Source organism: Zalophus californianus, chromosome 11 (genome assembly GCF_009762305.2).
Source record: "Zalophus californianus isolate mZalCal1 chromosome 11, mZalCal1.pri.v2, whole genome shotgun sequence".
Classification (NCBI taxonomy): domain Eukaryota; kingdom Metazoa; phylum Chordata; class Mammalia; order Carnivora; family Otariidae; genus Zalophus; species Zalophus californianus.
Window position 1 is genome coordinate 64050840 of NC_045605.1, and position 21652 is coordinate 64072491.

A 21652-nucleotide genomic window follows, 5' to 3' on the forward strand; every position below is an offset into this window, starting at 1 on the left:
AACGTGAACAATGAGGAGATGCAGACTATATTTTTCCATGATGACCACAGCATTTGGAACGAAGGGATGGTTGTTCAGTGACAGAGGTAAATGCTCAGGTCAAGTGTTTTGATTTTGTTTATAACAAATCCTCACTTTCTCTGCTAGTCTTCCAAGAGCTCTGCCACTTAGCCAAAAAGCATGATGACCCTGGCTTGTAAAAAATACAAAATCAGAGCTCCAAATGGATTTCTCAGATTCTCCAGAAGAGAGAACCATGATACAATGGAAAACAGGAACTGATGGCAGACTTCCACTTAAAGCCAAATTTCAAAATTTTTAATGGAAAAAGAATTTACTTAATTTATTAGGTATAAATTATTTATGTTATCACATCAGATTGTTCATATAATCTAATTTTAACAAACAAAATTTTCCCCATGGCAAATATTTTAATATTCATAGAATAATTTTAATAAAATTAAAAATTTCACTCTTAAGAATATTAATTACTATGTGAATCCTGTGTGGACTCAAGAGTAAATGGCAAGCTCTATTTTCAGTTATCACTTGAGAACTTTATACTCCACTATTTACTGTTGCTAATGAAGATTCAAAAGAAAAGAAGTAATTTCCTAGCACAAGCTCAGCTTCAATATAATTAACAAAGTAACGTGCTTATTCATAAAAACCCGTGAAAGAACTTAATATGTTAAATGTATAAGAAGTCTTTCTTTTAAGGGGTAACACTTTTCAGAAAAACTCCCACACAAGGTAATGTATTCCTCCCAAGACATCACAGCCAAAACCTAAGCATGGGTAAGTTCCTTAGAGGACATCCAGGGCAAACTCCTACCCATCTTGCAGGAATTCCTGCTACAGCAGTTTTGACAAGTAGCTTTCCAGAGTCTCCATGAATACTTCCACTAACTGGGAGGTGGGGTTTACTATCCATGGTCCAGCCCGTTTTATTGCAGGTGAGCTCTGACTGTAGAAAAGTTCTTCCTGTTGATCTATGTTCTTAAAATTTCCACCTAACTGGTATAAAATTTATACCACTGGTTATAGTTCTAGCATCCATAAGCACCTCGAATTCCAACTCTTCTGTTCCCAAGTTGGAAGTAGTAGCTGAGAACAACAGAGCAAGTCCCATCACTCTATGACTTGCAGGGGTGGGGGAAGGGAGGGGAGAGGTGTGACAGAGCCATGGAAAAGGAGATGGAAGACAACCAACCAAATATTTGGTTCACAAGGATATTTTATGTCAGATTCAGTGACAAACACAGGTACAATCCAAGACTACAAAATACAAAAGATAATGTGGATGTATGGGGTGTATGTGTATTTGTTTTTGTGTATATGTGCGTATATATAGATGCACGTGTGTATATTATTGTAACACACACATCTGAGTGTGAGTATATGTACAGTTGACCCTTGAACAACGGTAATTTGAACTGTGTGGGTCCACTTACACATGGATCTTTTTGGATAAGTACAGCATAGTACTGTAAATGTCTTTTCCTTATGGTTTTCTTAATAACATTTTCTTTTCTCTAGCCTACTTTATTGTGAGAATACAGTATATAATACATATAACATATAAAATATGTGTTAATCGGCCACTAATGTTATTGGAAAGGTTTCAGTCAACAATAGGCTATTAGTAGTTAAGTTTTGGGGGAATCAATAGTTCTATGCAAATTGTCAACTGCATGGGGGGTCAGCGCCCCTAACCCCACCCCGTAATTCAAGGATCAACTGTATATATGTATATGGTACATGCGTATACATGTGAGAAGGTCTATGTATGTGTGTGTGCATATGAATATGTATGTATAAAATGCCAAGTCAGCTAATAGAAAAATCTTCAAACTGTTTTCAATAAGGAATGCAAACATGGGTTTTTAGGGTATTATTTTTAACAATATAAAATATACACAGCTGCTAAGCATTTCAGGAGTTGTTAACAGACCAGAGAGGATAAAGGGAATGCAACATACTTATGTTTATATTATGATAAAAATATGATTATTTCAAAATATCTGAGTCATTAAATGTTAAACTTATTATCTAGACATTTGCTATCAAGTAGAGGAAGAAGTTCTCAACCAGTAAGTTGAGAACTCCAGATCACTCTACCAAGTCTCTCTCTGCAGGTTTCTGATGGCATTGTTAGCACGGGAGGGGCGGGCAGCAAAGCACCTTCCTGGGCCCAGCTCAGAACCGACCCTCTCAGGCCTGAGCAGCACTCTGCCTACGCTACACCTCAGAGAGCCAGAAAGTAACAGCTCCTCACGGGGTCGGGGCTTCCCTGAGGTGAACACAGCCCCCATTGGCAGGACACTAAATTATTAAAAAAGAATTCAAATATGTTCACTAGATTTCAAGATAAGGAATATCTTGAGATGGGGTGCCTGCATGGCTCAGTCGTTAAACGTCTGCCTTCGGCTCAGGTCATGATCCCAGGGTCCAGGGATCGAGCCCCGCATCGGGCTCCCCGCTCAGCGGGGAGCCTGCTTCTCCCTCTCCCACTCCCCCTGCTTGTGATCCCCCTCTCACTGTCTCTCTCTCTGTCAAATAAACAAATAAAATCTTAAAAAAAAAGCAATACCTTGAGATATTTCAAGATATTCAAGAGAACAAATCCACGGAAAATTTTTCCATAAACATAGAAACAAAAGAAAAAACCATTTGGGTAAATTGCTAGGCTATCTGGTTAGTAGAACACTGTCTGGAATTAATCAAAGTTACTAAATTATATTCACCAAAAAGAATAAAGCTCTTTCAGATCTAATAAGGCAAAATGATAAACCTATATAAATAGTTTTAGTTATCAGAAAATTGGAAACAAATAACTGGATAATGTAATAAATCTTTTCCTAGGTAATACATAAAATCATTCCAAGTTGTATAGCCTGGTAAAGCACAAAATTATTAATTTTGACCCATGGGCCAAATATCACACACCATCTGTTTTTGTAAATAAAGTTTTGTTGGCACGTGGCCATGCTCATTCATTTGCTGTCTATGCCTATTTTCATACTGTCACATCAGAGGTGAGGAAGTTGTGACACAGACTATTAGGACCCACAAAGCCTAAAATATTTACTCTCTGTTCCTTTATGGGAAAGGTTTGCAGACCCCTGCCCGACATAATCACAGATCTTAGAATAAACATGTAGGCTACCTGCTAAATCACAATAGCATTAAGAGAGGTGAGAACTTTCCTTGCTTTGTCATGTATTTCCTTCCTTACAGACCAAAAACAAAAAAAGACAGAGTTGCAAAAGTTGTTCCAAGTGTTGTGAAAATATTTTACAGTTTGGAGAAATGGAACAATTGTTCTTCCTACTTGTTCTGTTGGTCCTTCCTACCTGTTTTTCCTCCTCTTCATCTGAGGTGCTACTGATATCCTGGACATTTCCACTGGGGCTGCCGGGTTGGTAATCTTTCAACTTCTCTTGAATGGACCAGTTGTCCTTTTGATCTGTCGTATTTTCCTCATCACTTTCTGGGTTATTTTTCCATTCCTTCATCATTTCTAACACATTGGTTGGCCTTGCTGAAGAAAGCGTATTGCCCTAATATTAACAATGAATTTTTGGTGTTAGAAACAGTTTAGAAAATTGAAAAGATTTTTACAACTTCTAGTAATACATCTTCCTAAATTCAGTAAGTCACATGGAAAAACTAAAATGCTGAATAAACAGCAAAACTTCTGCTGCCCTTTGGAGCACCCTTCCTGTGCTGATATGACTCATGCCTCTTGACTGAGATCATGTGCAACAGGTTAGGGTTTGGGGGGAAATATTAGGGTTTGAAAGAACAATGCAACATGCTCATGCAAAGGACACTAGACATGGGAATTCCCTGGAATCCGAAGACCCCCTTATAGAGCGACTCTTAGAAAACTAACAGGGAAGCAGAAAGAATGAAAAAAGTTGCCCCCAGTCTAGTGGGTCCAACTAAGGGCAAGCTTATATAACATCAAAATCTCCAGGTAGGAAAGCTAAACTCATTAAGTAGTTAAACATGGTGTCCAAGAAGAGAGACGTTTGATTTGAAAGTTTTTTAGTTGACTGGAAGATTTAAATATAAAGTGGTCATGATTATAACTGATTCAGCACATTGCTTTAATCCCAAATGTGACCATACCATACCAAAATTGACTGTTTTATATTAATAATATTTTTCTCAAAAATAATATTCCACTTAATGCCAAGAAATACATGAATGCAGTCTCAAATGGCTCCTGAGAGAGTAGGTATGCTTTAAATATTTTTGCTCCTAGCTCAGACTAGTAGAGAAAGTTTAGACAAGTTTAGATCACATTTAGATTAAAATGGGACATTCAAGTGTGGGCACAGCTATGAAGTGATTCTATGTTAATTTGGTATGTGGGTGGATTGAAGCATTAAACATCAGTGACACAGAATACTATGAAACAGAGCACTTTAAGGGCAGACATCTGAGTACATCGTTGAGGATTTGTAGAGTTTAACATATTTGTGGTTAAAGACAGACACACATTAAGTATAGAACAGTAATGACTGAGGATCATTATGCAATTAATTCCTCGTGGTTCTGCTATTTCATCTTGTTGGTTTTTTTTGTTTTGTTTGTTTTTTTAAGATTTTTATTTATTTTTTTGTTAGAGAGAGAGAGAGAGCATAAGCAGGGCGAGCAGCAGAGGGAGAGGGAAAAGCAGGCTCCTCACTCATTAAGGAGCCCGATGTGGTACTCGATCTCAGGACTCTGGGATCATGACCTGAGCTGAAGGCAGACGCTTAACGACTGAGCCACCCAGGCATCCCTATTTCATCTTGTTTTAAGAAGGTCTATATTCTTACTACTTTCATAGCATCCTGCTTTTGGTTACATCTACCCATAGCATCCTCTACCCATTCACTCCCAGAATGCCCTTACCATGCCTTCTGCCAACCAATAGCCTACATTTCCTCCAAGGCTCAATTTGAGAGTCATCTCTGTCAAGCATCCCAGAACTTTAAAAAATGTTGTCAACTTAAACTCAGATGAAATATAGATTGAGTCTTGAGACCATAAAAGAGTTGGAATTGTCTAGAATAGTAGAGTCTCCGATCGCTCATCTGAAAGAGTTCTGACCTCCAGGGCTCGGCCAATAGCCCTGTTTGATCCTTATGATCCATCTAGCCTCTATTACAACTTTCTGGTTTCATCCTGACCTTTGTCCCTAATTTTCATGTAATCACAATATCCAGGCTCCTGGAATACGAGTACACAAAACCTCAACTTGATTCTTTCACTAGCAGACAATCTGATATTGTCTGTGTTTGTATTTCCAGTCCTCAATTGCCCTCCCCTGATAAACTTTCCATAAGGTAACTCTTTGGATACTGTAGTAGTCACTAATGATACACACCTAACATTCCTTTCTTCTAGGCATGTTGTAGAATTCTGTTCTCTATATCTTTTGGGATATGACTATGTGACTTGTTTTGGCCAGTGAAATGTTACTGGAAAAAGTATATATCATTTCTGGGTGGAAACTATAAGAGATAGTGTGCAATTTATCATGTTCCCTATCCCTACCTTAGTAACTATAGAAGCACAGAGATGGAGCCTCCCTCAGCCTGGGTCCCTGAGTGAGGACAAAGTAAAACAAAGCCTCCTCCCCTCCTCCCAGCCAATCTGTGCCATGGCATCGAGACCACTGAGATTTGGGGGTCATTTGTTACCACAGCATAATTTAGCCTATCCTGATATAAACAGCAAACTAAACATTTGCATTCTGTAATCACTTCCAAAAAGCCCTTAAAAAGAGTGAGCCCAATGTACAATCAGCATGCCCAACAAAACTGTAATTACTACAGAAATCCTATCCCATTAGTACCCTGTGACAGCCCATTTGTTTAGGCAGTCCTTGCTTTGCACAGTGCTGATATACATGAATTTCAGTCATCATGACTTAGTTAAATAATCTCAGTCCCCCAATAACACAGTTCAAATTTCAGTCACCGTGGTATATTAACAATAATTACATAAAGTTCAAACTTCACTGCTAGCTCTTCCAGCCACAATCACCATGTAAATTACAGATGTGCAATGTGATCAGTGATGAGTCATGTCACTTCTTTCATGGTCTGTTGGTGATGGGACACTGGGCATCCGCTACTCAGTACACACACAGACAGCAAAGTATGCAGTCGTGTTGCCTCTTTGCCTCCCCAGGAATCTGCCAGCTAAGATGAAAGTGCATCAAGTAGATGAAAAGTGATCATGCTGGAAGTGAAATCTGAATCAAATGTCAATGGAGTAACAGAAGTAGCTGACCTTGGAAACTGCCACTGCCACCGTTTGAGAGAACCTAGATATGCAACCAAAGGAACCTGGTGAAGGCAAACTTATGAACAGAAATGAGAGGAAAGTGGTGTACAGAAAGGACAGAGGTGCCCCAGAGAAAGTGATGCCCGCAAAGAAGGTGTCATTTAAAGGATTTTCAGAGATAGTTCATGACATTGAAAGCACAAAGAATAAGATGTTGGAAGTTGATCCAAACTTAGAGAATAGTATTAGAACTCACTGAAGTACAAAAAAAGATAATCCCATCTGTATTGTAAGTTATAGGACAAGGAGAAGAAGGTAAGCACTGTTTAAACTAATTTTGATAAGTTTTTCTGAAAAAAATAAGACACTTTAGTTCTTAATATTTCTAATGTTTTAAATTACAATGCACTAAGAAAAATCAGTTTTCCTTTTGTTCCATTTTCCAAGGATTACAACCAACAGTTAGTTTTATTATTTAACAAAAATTTTTAAAGGGCATGGAACAATCATGATTTCCCCAATGATTATTAAGATCCTTTTGCAGTTTCAACCTGCATTGTTATTTTTATGGTCCTGCACTACTATACAAAGGAAGGATTCCCTGTATTATCTTGAATCTGCATCTCTAGCAATCTTTCAAATGCTCATAATACACGTAAGAGCTTGATGACTGATACTCTATATGCCTAAAGTAGAGTGCCTTTGTACTCAAAGAAATGACCCTATTTCTCATTCCACAGAGATTGTGAAGAAGAGAAAGGATTCAGAATAGGACATTATCCCCTCAGAAACACCCTACTATTTGGAAATCTTTAACTGTTTGCTTCCTACATTCATGTGTGATATCAAACAGGGCACAAAGTCTAAAGTCCAGTCAATAACTTACTAGACTACCCCCTTCTTGCTTGCTAGCAGCTGGAGGAGAAATTGTATCAAATGCTTGGACTGACCAATGAATAAGTGGGCCAGGGCTATGTGTCATGAGCCTTCTAGGTTCAACAGAAATTACAAATGAACCAACCAACAAACAAAAATGGGTAGAATTATTAGGGCAGACACTGGAAAGTGTATGTCATTTCACTATCAGGACGCTAACCTCTGAATTCCTTTTACTGGCTGTAATCAGAGTCAGATACTGAACTCATCAACTGTGAAGTAGTAAATGGCAAGAAGGCAGCAGTAACAGGTCAATAATCTGGGGCTTTCAAAAGTAGAACACCAACATTCTACTTGGTTAACTAACAGGGTTGAAACTATTTTATTTTGAAACATGGAAAAATGAATACTCATGGAGAAGAAGCATTGGCAAAAACTAAGATTTGATTTGATACCTTAGTATTAAGTGGAGACCAAAATTGGAGATCTAAACATATGTCCCTATCTAACATACTTTGCCTGTTCAAGGACTGTGACTATCAGTATTTTATAAACAATAAGTATTTAATGAGCAGTTTTGAATGAATGAATGAATGAATGATATATATGAGCTGGGGTGAAGTGGTATGAAACATAAAATTGGCAAAGCTAGGGGCACCTGGGTGGCTCAGCTGGTTAAGCATCTGCCTTCGGCTCAGGTCATGATCCCGGGAGTCCTGGGATTGAGCCCCATGTGGGCTCCCTGCTCAGCGGGGAGCCTGCTTCTCCCTCTCCCTCTGCCCTTCCCCCTGCTTGTGCTTTCTCTTGCTTGCTCTTTCTCTTTGTCAAACAAATAAATAAAATCTTTTTTAAAAAATGGCAAAGCTAAAAGGAAACATTCTAGGTCTTTAGCTTCTGGTCATCATTTCCACTTTTTGTAAATAGCCAGAACTCTTTATTTTGTAATATTCCTAAGTTGTTGTTGTTTTTTTTTTTAACTCGAGTATAGTTGACACCTAGGAATAAAATTTTTCTCAATAGGAAAATGGAATAATCACTTTGTAAAAAAACATAAAAGGCTGCTCAACTTCACAAAGTTAACAAAACCCAAATCAAAACAATGAGATGCCAATCTTCACTTAATGGATGGACATAACTTTAAGTTTGGTAATACTCTGTGTTGGTGAGGGTGTGGGCAAACAGGCTTTCTCATTTACTTGCTTTTTAGGAAGGCAAATTAGCAATAACCTATCAAAATATATAATGCACATCCTCTCTGACCAGTAAGTCCACTATTAAGAATTTATCTGATAACACAGCATGCAAACATATATTTATAAGAACATTTGTTGTACCACTGCTATAATAGAAATAATCTGAAACAATTTACATGTTCCATATTTACAGGGGACTATTAAGAAAGTAATAGTGTATCCATAATTTGGGATCCAATGCTGCTTTTTAAAAAATAAAGAAATCTTTCCAAGATACATTAGGTAGAAAAGAATAGCTTGCACAATATGAACCCACCTGTGTAAGGTATATACATAAAAATGTATAGAATTACTTTTGAAAGAATGCATAGAGCCTTAACAAAGGCCCAATAAAATTTAGTATGAGGGAATGAGGGGATGGAGGAAGAAAAGTTATTCTTCCTTTTTTGTTTACCATTTAAATCACTTACCAGGGTAATCTCAGCTATTATCTTTATATGACTAGTAATTAATGTACATTACAGTAGGAAGAGAAACAATGTAAGTTGCAGATACCCACATGAACTGGTGGCACCCAGTAAAATCACCAAACTCACCCTAATGGGCCTCGATGAGTGCTAGGCAGCAGCATATCAAGGTAATAAGGACCACTGAAGTAAGCAACTGCATGCCACTTTAAAGTTTTTCCTACAAGTCGTCTCGGTGATTTTCTTTCGTAAGTGTAGCAACTATATGAGTATAAAAGGTTAGTGTTGATATTCCTATTCTTCAGGGGGAAGCAGCCTGAGAAATTTAGTAATTTACCCCACTACAGAAGTGTATTTCCAGTTGCCTGCCAAGAATTTCTAGCTAGAGGTGTTGTGGAGCCTTCTATACTGTATTGTATATTCGAAAGTTGCTAAGACAGATCTTAAAAGTTCCCATCAAAAGAAAAAAAATTGTAAGCATGTGAGCTGATGGACGTTTTAACTAAACTAATTGTGGTAATCATTTCACAATATATACATATGTCAAACCATTATGTTGTACACCTGAAATTTATACAATGTTATACATCCATTATATCTCAATAAAGCTGGAAAAATAAAAACAAACTCAATATATTCAAACCAAAATTTTTCAAATTGTGTACACCTGGCTGTACATGAAGACTTTCAAAGGGATGTGTGGGCAAAGATAGAGTTTGCAGGGAATCCATTTCAAGACCCCCAATTTCCAATGACCTATTCTTTTTCAAAAGTCACCTCCTTGAGCAAGGATTTGCAGTAATCCTTTCCATATTCTTTTCCTTAAGTCAGCTTCTTCCATTTCTTGTTATTGTATATATATTTATTTGTGTGTCACAGAATGCTCATTTATCTAAAATAATGAACACCTACAAATCAATAAGTAAAAGACATAAAACCAAATAGAAAAAATGAGTGGGGAAAAAGATCTGAACAGGTGCTTCACAAAAGAAGATAACCAAAAGACCAATAAACATAAATAAAGGTGACCAATTTCATTTGTCATTCAGGAAATGCAGATTAGAACCACAATGAGATGCTATTACATATCTACCAGAGTATCTAAATAAAAAATATCGACAATAATAAGCATTGGAGAAGACGGGGAGCAAAACTAGAACTCACACATTGCTGGTGAATGGTCCAATCACTCTGGAAAAGGGAACAATGGAACTTTCTGACTGGGGACAGAGATGTTCCATATTTTGTTCTGGCGGGTAGTTGCACAACTACATACATATATAAAGATTCATCAGGCTATATACTTAAAATCAGTGTATTTTAGAGTGAGCAGATTATATCTTAACAAAACTATGATGAGTTTAAAGATAAATTTCATTGCTTCATAGATATTACTACATGTAGTTTAATCACTTTGATTGCTATATAATATTCCATTGTTAGACCATACCACAATTTATTCAAGTCTTTTTCAATGTTTTCCAATAAAATTTCCTAACTTTACCCAAAGACGTCTTAGGAATCTTATGTTAGATTTATTCCTGGATATTCTATATTCTTGGATACTGCTTTACATGTCTTCATTTTTATTTCATTTTCTATTGTTGGTTGCTTGTGAATAGAAATGTAATTGAACTTTGTACACCAATCTTTTTGTCCAGCTTTACTGAGATAAAATTGACATGTAATAACACGGTGTAAGTTTAAGGTGTATACGTGTTGATTTGATACACTTCTATACGGATATACTGCTGACCTTTGAACAATATGGGTTTCAACTGTGTGGGTCTACTTATATGCAGATTTTTTTTGGTAAATACAGTAGGTTATTGTAAATGTATTTTCTCTTTATGATTTTCTCAATAACATTTTCTTTTCTCTCACTTACTTTATTATAAAAATATAGTATATAGTACATATAACATAAAAATATGTGTTAATTGACTGTTCATGTCATCAGCAAGACTTTAGTCAACAGTCCGATATTAGTAGTTAAGTTTCTGGGGAGTCAACTGCACAGGAGGTCAGTACCTCTAACCTCCATGTTGTTCAAGAGTTAACTATATATCAATAATAAATCCAGCTATCTTACTCAGCTTTCCTATTATTTCAAATAATGTGTCTAATAATTTGTATATTACGATACATAATAAAAGTTTTATTTCTGCTTTCCAATTCCCATGCCTTTAATATCTTTTCCTTATCTCAAGTTAACTAAAACCCACAATCTTGGAATTGAAATATTGAAAGCTGACTTCCTTGACTACAGCTTTATTTTAAAGGAAGTTCTCATATTTCCTATTTAGAATGATATTTGCTATAATCTTTTATATCAGGTTAGAGAAGTTTCCTTTTATTTCTAATTAAATTGTGAATGTATGTTGAGTCTTATAAGTATTTCTTTTGAAATGATCATATGCTTTTTCTCCTTTAATATGTTAATGTGGGAATTTATATTTATAGTTGTTTTCCTGAAATTAAACCATCATTGTATACTGAGCAAAAATCCAACTTGGTCGTGATGTATTATCTTTTCATATACACAATTGGACCCAATTTGCTAATATTTTGTTTAAGGTTTCATATCTATATTAATAAGTGAAATGGATCATTTTCCTTTTTCATAGGTTTAGTTTCCTTTGGTCTAGTTTTGTTATACTACAGTATACAGAGTTATATTAGACTTTTTGAATAAGTAAAGAAAAATTCCCTCTTGGGGGTGGGAGGTGAGTTACAAATTTGAAATGAAAGTCTTGTAGGACTAATCTGTAAAATCATCTGAATTCTAAGCATTATGGAAGATTTTATTTTTATTTAATATATATAACTTTTATTTAATATATAAAGTTTTAAATTTTAATTCTAGTGTAGTTAACATACAGTGTTATATTAGTTTCAGGTATGCAATACAGTGATTCAACACTTCAATACATCACCCAGTGCTCATCATGCTCATCTTAATACCCATCATCTTCCTTATGGAAGATTTTATTTTATTTTATTTTATTTATTTATTTTTTTAAAGATTTTATTTATTTATTTGACAGAGAGAGATAGCAAGAGCAGGAACACAAGCAGGGGGAGTGGGAGAGGGAGAAGCAGGCTTCCCGCCGAGCAGGGAGCCCGATGTGGGACTCGATCCCAGGACCCTGGGACCACGACCTGAGCCGAAGGCAGATGCTTAACGACTGAGCCACCCAGGTGCCCCTCTTATGGACGATTTTAAACTACTACTTCAATTTCTTTAATAACTATAGGACGATTCAGGTTTTCTATTCTTCTTGAGACAGTTTTATGAAGCTGTAAAATTTTTCTGGAACGAGAGATTTTGTCCATTTGGCCAAAGTTTTCAGATTTATTAGTATACAGTTGTTGGTAGGATTCCCTTGTCTTTTAAATTTCTTATCTTTTAAATCACAATCCTTTTTCTGTGCTTTACCTGTGGCTGAATTCTCTTTTTCATATGTAATATCTACTTTTTGTCTTCTCTTTTTCTTTCTCAATTACTTTTGCCAAAGTTTTCTCTATTTGTTGGTCTTTCAGAAAACCCAAATGTTGGGGCGCCTGGGTGGCTCAGTCGTTAAGCGTCTGCCTTCGGCTCAGGTCATGATTCCAGGTCCTGGGATCGAGCCCCGCATCTGAGCCCCGCATCTGAGCCCCGCATCTGAGCCCCGCATCTGAGCCCCGCATCTGAGCCCCGCATCGGGCTCCCTGCTCGGCGGGAAGCCTACTTCTCCCTCTCCGACTCCCACTGCTTGTATTCTCTCTGTCAAATAAATAAATAAAATCTTAAAAAAAAAAAAAAGAAGTCTCAAATGTTGTTCTTGTTATCTTTTCTCTTCTACCTTCGCTTTCTATTTACTTTATTTTCACTTATTTTTTTCCCCTATTACTTTAATTGGGTATATTCCGCTGCATTTTTTCCCCTCATTTTAGGTTGGATAGTACTTTATTAATTTTTAGGCTTTCTTCTTTTCTAATATAAATATTTTAGGCTACAAACTTCTGCCAAAACACACTTTTCATCATCCTACAAGTTTTTTTTTTCTTTTTTTTTTAATTTTTTATTGTTATGTTAATCACCATATATTACATCATCAGTTTTTGGTGCAGTGTTCCATGATTCATTGTTTGTTCATAACACCCAGTGCTCCATGCAGAACGTGCCCTCCTTAATACCCATCACCAGGCTAACCCATCCCCCCACCCCCCTCCCCTCCAGAACCCTCAGTTTGTTTTTCAGAGTCCATCATCTCTCATGGTTCGTCTCCCCCTCCGACATACTCCCCTTTTCTTCCTCTCCTGTTATCTTCTTCTTTTTCTTTTTCTTAAAATATGTTGCGTTATTTGTTTCAGAAGTACAGATCTGTGATTCAACAGTCTTGCACAATTCACAGCGCTCACCGTAGCACATACCCTCCCCAATGTCTATCACCCAGCCACCCCATCCCTCCCACCCCCAACCACTCCAGTAACACTCAGTTTCTTTCCTGAGATTAAGAATTCCTCATATCAGTGAGGTCATGTGATACATGTCTTTCTCTGATTGACTTATTTCACTCAGCATAACACCCTCCAGTTCCATCCACGTCGTTGCAAATGGCAAGATCTCATTCCTTTTGATGGCTGCATAATATTCCATTGTGTATATATACCACCTCTTCTTTATCCATTCATCTGTCGATGGGCATCTTGGCTCTTTCCACAGTTTGGCTATGGTGGACATTGCTGCTATAAACATAGGGGTACAGGTACCCCTTCGGGTCCCTACATTTGTATCTTTGGGGTAAATACCCAGTAGTGCAATTGCTGGATCGAACGGTAGCTCTAATTTCAACTGTTTGAGGAACCTCCATACTGTTTTCCAGAGTGGTTGCACCAGCTTGCATTCCCACCAACAGTGTAGGAGGGTTCCCCTTTCTCCACATCCCCGCCAACATCTGTTGTTCCCTGACTTGTTAATTTTAGCCATTCTGACGGGTGTGAGGTGGTATCTCATTGAGGTTTTGATTTGGATTTCCCTGATGCCAAGCGATGTTGAGCACTTTTTCATGTGCCTGTTGGCCATTTGGATGTCTTCTTTGGAGAAATGTCTGTTCATGTCTTCTGCCCATTTCTTGATTGGATTATTTGTTCTTTGGGTGTTGAGTTTGATAAGTTCTTTATAGATTTTGGATACTAACCCTTTATCTGATATGTTATTTGCAAATATTTTCTCCCATTCTGTCGGTTGTCTTTTGGTTTTGTGGACTGTTTCTTTTGCTGTGCAGAAGCTTTTTATCTTGATGAAATCCCAATAGTTCATTTTTGCCCTGGCTTCCCGTGCCTTTGGCGATGTTTCTAGGAAGAAGTTGCTGCAGCTAAGGTCGAAAAGGTTGCTACCTGTGTTCTCCTTTAGGATTTGGATGGACTCCTGTCTCACGTTTAGGTCTTTCAACCATTTGGAGTCTATTTTTGTGTGTGGTGTAAGGAAATGGTCCAGTTTCATTCTTCTGCATGTGGCTGTCCAATTTTCCCAACACCATTTGTTGAAGAGACTGTCTTTTTGCCATTGGACATTCTTTCCTGCTTTGTCAAAAATAAGTTGACCATAGAGTTGAGGGTCCATTTCTGGGCTCTCGATTCTGTTCCATTGATCTATGTGTCTGTTTTTGTGCCAGTACCATACTGTCTTGATGATGACAGATTTGTAATAGAGCTGGAAGTCCGGAATTGTGATGCCGCCAGCTTTGCTTTTCTTTTTCAGTATTCCTCTGGCTATTCTGGGTCTCTTCTGGTTCCATACAAATTTTAGGATTATTTGTTCCATTTCTTTGAAAAAAGTGGATGGTATTTTGATGGGGATTGCATTGAATGTGTAGATTGCTCTAGGTAACATTGACATCTTCACAATGTTGATTCTCCCAATCCATGAGCATGGAACGTTTTTCCATTTCTTTGTGTCTTCTTCAATTTCTTTCATGAGTATTTTATAGTTTTCTGAGTACAGATCCTTTGCCTCTTTGGTTAGATTTATTCCTAGGTATCTAATGGTTTTGGGTGCAATTGTAAATGGGATCGACTCCTTGATTTGTCTCTCTTCTGTCTTGTTGTTGGTGTATAGGAATGCCACTGATTTCTGTGCATTGATTTTATAGCCTGCTACTTGACTGAATTCCTGTATGAGTTCTAGCAGTTTTGGGGTGGAGTCTTTTGGGTTTTCCACATACAGTATCATATCATCTGCAAAGAGTGAGAGTTTGACTTCCTCTTTGCCGATTTGGATGCCTTTGATTTCTTTTTGTTGTCTGATTGCTGTGGCTAGGACTTCTAATACTATGTTGAATAGCAGTGGTGAGAGTGGACATCCCTGCCGCGTTCCTGACCTTAGGGGGAAAGCTCTCAGCTTTTCCCCATTGAGAATGATATTCGCTGTAGGTTTTTCGTAGATGGCTTTTATGATATTGAGGTATGTACCCTCTATCCCTATACTCTGAAGAGTTTTGATCAAGAAAGGATGTTGTACTTTGTCAAATGCTTTTTCTGCATCTATTGAGAGGATCATATGATTCTTGTTCTTTCTTTTGTTAATGTATTGTATCACGTTGATTGATTTGCGGATGTTGAACCAGCCTTGCAGCCCAGGAATAAATCCCACTTGATCGTGGTGAATAATCCTTTTAATGTACTGTTGGATCCTATTGGCTAGTATTTTGGTGAGAATTTTTGCATCCATGTTCATCAAGGATATTGGTCTGTAATTCTCTTTTTTGATGGGGTCTTTGTCTGGTTTTGGGATCAAGGTAATGCTGGCCTCATAAAATGAGTTTGGAAGTTTCCCTTCCATTTCTATTTTTTGGAACAGTTTCAGGAGAATAGATATTAATTCTTCTTGAAATGTCTGATAGAATTCCCCTGGGAAGCCATCTGGCCCTGGGCTTTTGTTTCTTGGGAGATTTTTGATGACTGTTTCAATTTCCTTAGTGGTTATAGGTCTGTTCAGGTTTTCTATTTCTTCCTGTTTCAATTTTGGTAGTTGATACATCTCTAGGAATGCACCCACTTCTTCCAGGTTATCTAATTTGCTGGCATAGAGTTGCTCATAATATGTTCTTATAATTGTTTGTATTTCTTTGGTGTTGCTTGTGATCGCTCCTCTTTCATTCATGATTTTGTTGATTTGGGTCATTTCTCTTTTCTTTTTGATCAGTCTGGCCAGGGGTTTATCAATCTTGTTAATTCTTTCAAAGAACCAGCTCCTAGTTTCGTTGATCTGTTCTACTGTTCTTTTGGTTTCTAGTTCATTGATTTCTGCTCTGATCTTTATTATTTCTCTTCTCCTGCTGGGTTTAGGCTTTATTTGCTGTTCTTTCTCCAGCTCCTTTAGGTGTAGGGTTAGGTTGTGTATTTGAGACCTTTCTTGTTTCTTGAGAAAGGCTTGTATTGCTATATACTTTCCTCTCAGGACTGCCTTTGCTGTATCCCAAAGATTTTGAACAGTTGTGTTTTCATTTTCATTGGTTTCCATGAATTTTTTTAATTCTTCTTTAATTTCTTGGTTGACCCATTCATTCTTTAGTAGGATGCTCTTTAGCCTCCATGTATTTGAGTTCTTTCCGACTTTCCTCTTGTGGTTGAGTTCTAGTTTCAAAGCATTGTGGTCTGAAAATATGCAGGGAATGATCCCAATCTTTTGGTACCGATTGAGACCTGATTTGTGACCTAGGATGTGATCAATTCTGGAGAATGTTCCATGGGCACTAGAGAAGAATGTGTATTCCGTTGCTTTGGGATGGAATGTTCTGAATATGTCTGTGAAGTCCATTTGGTCCAGTGTGTCATTTAAAGTCTTTATTTCCTTGTTGATCTTTTGCTTAGATGATCTGTCCATTTCAGTCAGGGGGATGTTAAAGTCCCCCAGTATTATTGTATTGTTGTCAATGTGTTTCTTTGCTTTTGTTATTAATTGCCTTATATACTTGGCTGCTCCCATGTTCGGGGCATAGATATTTACAATTGTTAGATCTTCTTGTTGGATAGACCCTTTAAGTAGGATATAGTGTCCTTCCTCATCTCTTATTACAGTCTTTGTTTTAAAATCTAGTTTGTCTGATATAAGGATTGCCACCCCAGCTTTCTTTTGGTGTCCATTAGCATGGTAAATGGTTTTCCACCCCCTCACTTTCAATCTGGGGGTGTCTTTGGGTGTAAAATGAGTCTCTTGCAGACAGCATATTGATGGGTCTTGTTTTTTAATCCAATCTGATAGCCTGTGTCTTTTGATTGGGGCATTTAGCCCATTTACATTCAGGGTAACTATTGAAAGGTATGAATTTAGTGCCATTGTATTACCTGTAAGGTGACTGTTAACTGTCTGTTGTCTGTGTTCGTTTCTGCTCTTTGCTGCTTTTAGGTTCTCTCTTTGCTTAGAGGACCCCTCTCAATATTTCTTGGAGGGCTGGTTTCGTGTTTGCAAATTCCTTTAGTTTTTGTTTGTTCTGGAAGCTTTTTATCTCTCCTTCTATTTTCAATGATAGCCTAGCTGGATATAGTATTCTTGGCTGCATATTTTTCTCGTTTAGTGCTCTGAAGATATCTTGCCAGTCCTTTCTGGCCTGCCAGGTCTCTGTGGATAAGTCTGTTGCCAATCTAATGTTTCTACCATTGTAGGTTACATATCTCTTCTCCCGAGCTGCTTTCAGGATTTTCTCTTTGTCTCTGAGACTCGTAAGTTTTACTATTAGATGTCGGGGTGTTGACCTATTATTATTGATTTTGAGAGGGGTTCTCTGTGCCTCCTGGATTTTGATGCCTGTTTCCTTCCTCACATTAGGGAAGTTCTCTGCTATAATTTGCTCCAATATACCTTCTGCCCCTCTCTCTCTCTCTTCTTCTTCTGGGATCCCAATTATTCTAATGTTGTTTCGTCTTATCCTATCACTTATCTCTCGAATTCTGCCCTCGTGATCCTGTAGTTGTTTCTCTCTCTTTTTCTCAGCCTCTTTATTTTCCATCATTTGGTCTTCTATATCGCTGATTCTCTCTTCTGCCTCATTTATCCTAGCATTTAGTGCCCCCATTTTTGATTGCACCTCATCAATGGCCTTTTTGATTTCGATTTGGTTAGATTTTAGTTCTTTTATTTCTCCAGAAAGGGTTTCTCTAATAACTTCCACGCTTTTTTCAAGCCCAGCTAGTATCTTTAAAGTCATGATTCTGAACTCTAGGTCTGACATCGTACTAATGTCCGTATTGAGTAGGTCCCTGGCTGATGGTACTACCTCTTGTTCTTTTTGCTGAGGTGATTTCTTTCGTCTTGTCATTTTGTCCAGAGGAGAATAGATGAATGAGAGAACAAAAGGCTAACAGGTTTACAACGTCCCCAGCAAATATACTGTATACAAATCAGAAAAGACCTGAAACCAGGGGAAAAGAAAGGGAAAGAAAGAAAAAAGAAAGAGAAAAAGAAAAAAAAAAGAAAAAAAAAAGAAAAAAAGATAAAAACAAAAACAAAACAATTCAAAAAAGGAGAATATGATCAAATATGATCAGGCTAGTGCATAGATCAGTGCCACACACTAGATTTTGGGCGTATTTTGGTCTGTTAGAAAAAAGTGCCTCCTAAAATTTTAAAGGAAGAAAGACATATATGTACAAAATAAGGGTTGATACAATGAAGGGATGGAAGATGACTGTAAAGATGAAAATTATAAAAGATTTTATAAAAGGACTTGGTAAGATAAGTTGTTTGAAAAAAGAAAGAAGATTTAAGGAAAAAAAAAAAGGAAAAAGGGAGAGAATGTGATCAGGCAGGAGACTAGGACAAAGCCATACACTAGTGATTTAGGGTATATTTTGATCTGTTAGAAGAAACTGTACCTCAAAATTTTAAAGAGAGAACAACTTATATATATATGCCAAAAACAAGGGTAACTACTATGAAGGGATAAAATATGACTCTAAAAATGAAAAAAAAATAAAAAATGTTTTTTTTTTTTTAAAAAAAGGGATTTATAAGATGTTGGTTGAAAAAGGGAAAAAGAAAAATAAAAAAAAGTCAACAAAAATTAACTTTGATGAAATAATGAATCATGGTAAAAAAAAAAAAAAAAAAGCCATGAATCTATGTGCAGTATTCCCCTAGCGCTGGAGTTCTCCTATTCTCCTTGATCGATCAACTTGGTCTTGGCTTGCTGGCTGTTTGGGCTGATCTTCTGGGGGAGGGGCCTGTTGCTGTGGTTTCCAAATGTCTTTGCCGGAGGCGGGATTGCCCCGCCCTTGTCGGTCCGGGCTAAGGAAGCTGCTCGGGTTTGATCTCAGGAGCTTTTGTTCCCTGCAAGCTCTCCGTACAGCTTTGGAGGACCAGGGCAGAAATGGTGGCCTCCCAATCTCCACTCGGAGGAGCTGAGAACTCAGGGCCCCGCTCCTCAGTGCACCCCCAGAGAAAAGCAGTCACTTCCGTGTCCCCGGTCTCCGGCCACACTCCGTGCTCACCCGGCCTGTGATCAAGCGTTGCTATCTCTGGCACCCGACCCCGCACGGAGTCTCCAAACCCAGCAGATCCCTGCAGTGCGTTCCCGCACCGCTCCTCCCCGGGAAGGAAGGGGAGTCTCCCCGGATCTGCTGCTTGTTGGGTCCCTGCTGGGGGAGCCGTGCCCCGACTGGGCCACAGATCACAGTTTATGGCAACCCCGAGCTGAGAGCCTGCGACTCTGCTCCGTCTCTGCAGCCGGCTTCCCTGCTCTGATACCTGGGAGCTCTGGCGCACTCAGGCACCCCTGGTCTCTCTGTGACCCCAAGGGTCCTGAGACCACACTGTCCCGGGAGGATTCCACCCCCCGCTTAGCCACTGCAGCGACGTCCCTCCGCCGAGCCAACTTCTAAAAGGTCCGATTTTGTGCTCCGCGGCTCTATCACTCGCCAGAAGCGGCCGGCGGAGGCCCCTCCCCCGCCGTCTATCCTCCCGAATATCGCCTCGGATTCACTTCTCCGCACGTCCTACCTTCCAGTAAGTGGTCGCTTCTCTGTTCAGAGAGTTGTTGCTACTCTCCTGTTCGATCTCCTGTTGAGTTCGTAGGTGTTCAGAATGGTTTGATCCCTATTCAGCTGAATTCCTGAGACCAGACAAAATCTAGGTCTCCTACTCCTCTACCATCTTGCTCCGCCCCCCCATCCTACAAGTTTTGACATGATGTGTTTTCATCGTCTTCAGTTCTAAGGATTTCATTTTTTCTTGTTAGTATTTATTCTTAACCCAGGACTTCTCTAGAAGCATGTGATATGATTTCCAAACACACGCAGATATTTAATCTAACTGCTATTGACTTCTGACGTGTGTTTGCATATTGTTAGAGAACGTGATCTGTGAGGAATTCATTGAGGCTTGCTTGCTTCATGGACTAGTGTAAGAGCAATTTTGATAAATGTTCCACATGGGCTTAAGAAAACTATATGTTCTCTAATTGTTGGGTGCAGAACTGTTTATGTGTCCACTAGGATAAGCTTGTTGATTGTGTTGTTAAAATCTCTTAACTGTTTTTGTTTTCATTTGCTTTACATTATCAGTAATTGAGAGAAGTACATTAAAATCTCCCACTAGGATGAATTTGCCAATTTTTCCATGTTTACTTTTGTCAACTTCTGATATATTATGTTTTTCAGGTTACTTTATTAATTGCATACATGTTTTGAAATAACATGTATTAGTTGCATACATGGTTCAGTTGAGTTTTTATCATAATCAAGTGACCTTCTTTATCCCTAGTAATGATTTGTTCTGTGTAAAGGTGTGTTAAGGTATTAACTGGTATTTATTCAGTTACACAGGCTTTAATTTAGTGACACAATTAGTGTTTGCCTGGTATGTCCTTTTCCATTCTTCTTTTTTTCAATATTTCTCTGTCCTTATGCTTCAAATGTGTTTCTTGTAAATAGCACTTAGCTAGAGTCAACAAAAATTCAACCTGACAATATGTCTTTTAATAGGTATTTCTAACCCATTTATTTGTAATTATTTTTATATTTGGACTTGTTTCCATCATTTATGTTTACTAGTTCAATTTGCCCCATTCTTTGTTTTTTTAATTCTTTCCCACTTTAAAAATCTGATGTCTACATCTCCCATTTTAGCACCCTCTCAGTGGACCAATGTTCTCTCTCCCTTCTCAGTGCTTATCATACGGATATTGCTTCGCATGTTAACTCTTATTATTATGAAGATAATTTCTCCTCTTATTCTTTGGTTTTGTGGTTTTTTAGTTTTGCTTTTTGACACCAACAAACTTTATCAAGGTATTTAAAGACTCTTACTGCACATAGCTCTGGTAGCAGCTTCTGGATTTGGTTTTCCTATTTAATTATTTCAACCAAGTGTTTTACGTGTATGATTTGTGTGTCAATCCTTCTGAGGTCTTGTATATTTGAAAATATTTTTATAATACCTTTTCATTTGAATGATAATTTGGATGGATTCAAAATTCTAAGTTTAAAGTTCTTGGTCTTTTAATATATTTAGAGTATTACTCTATTTATGCTTGTACCGAATGTTGCTCCCCAAAAGTAAGATGTCAAGGTGATTCTTGTTCTTTTTTATATGTTTTACTATTTCTTTCTGGGAGCTTTTAGAGTGTTTTTCCTTGTTTTTAATGTTCTTAAATTTCATTATGCCTCTTTTGTCAGTTTTTCCTTATGTCTCCTATTTAGTATTCTATCATCTGTTGAATGCTGAAGACTTTCTTCTTTAATTCTGATTATTTTATCTCTATTATTTCTTTAAAGATTTTCTCCTCCTCCTTTTTACTTATCTCTCTCATACTCCTATTATAGGTATTCGGGCACTTTTACTTTTAA

At 37.7% G+C, this 21652-nt stretch overlaps 1 protein-coding gene across 7 annotated transcripts in view; it reads right to left on the reverse strand.

The window, feature by feature from the left end:
* STK33 (serine/threonine kinase 33) overlaps positions 1–21652 on the reverse strand; it is a 146360-nt gene that overhangs the window by 12681 nt on the left and 112027 nt on the right. For 6 of the 7 annotated variants that reach the window (XM_027579012.1, XM_027579007.1, XM_027579009.1 and 3 more), the window contains one exon: positions 3357–3563. The exons of the other annotated variant lie outside the window; for it this stretch is intronic. In XM_027579012.1, coding sequence (XP_027434813.1) covers positions 3357–3563 — 207 coding nt within the window. The remainder of the gene's footprint in view (positions 1–3356; positions 3564–21652) is intronic. 7 annotated transcript variants of the gene reach the window in all.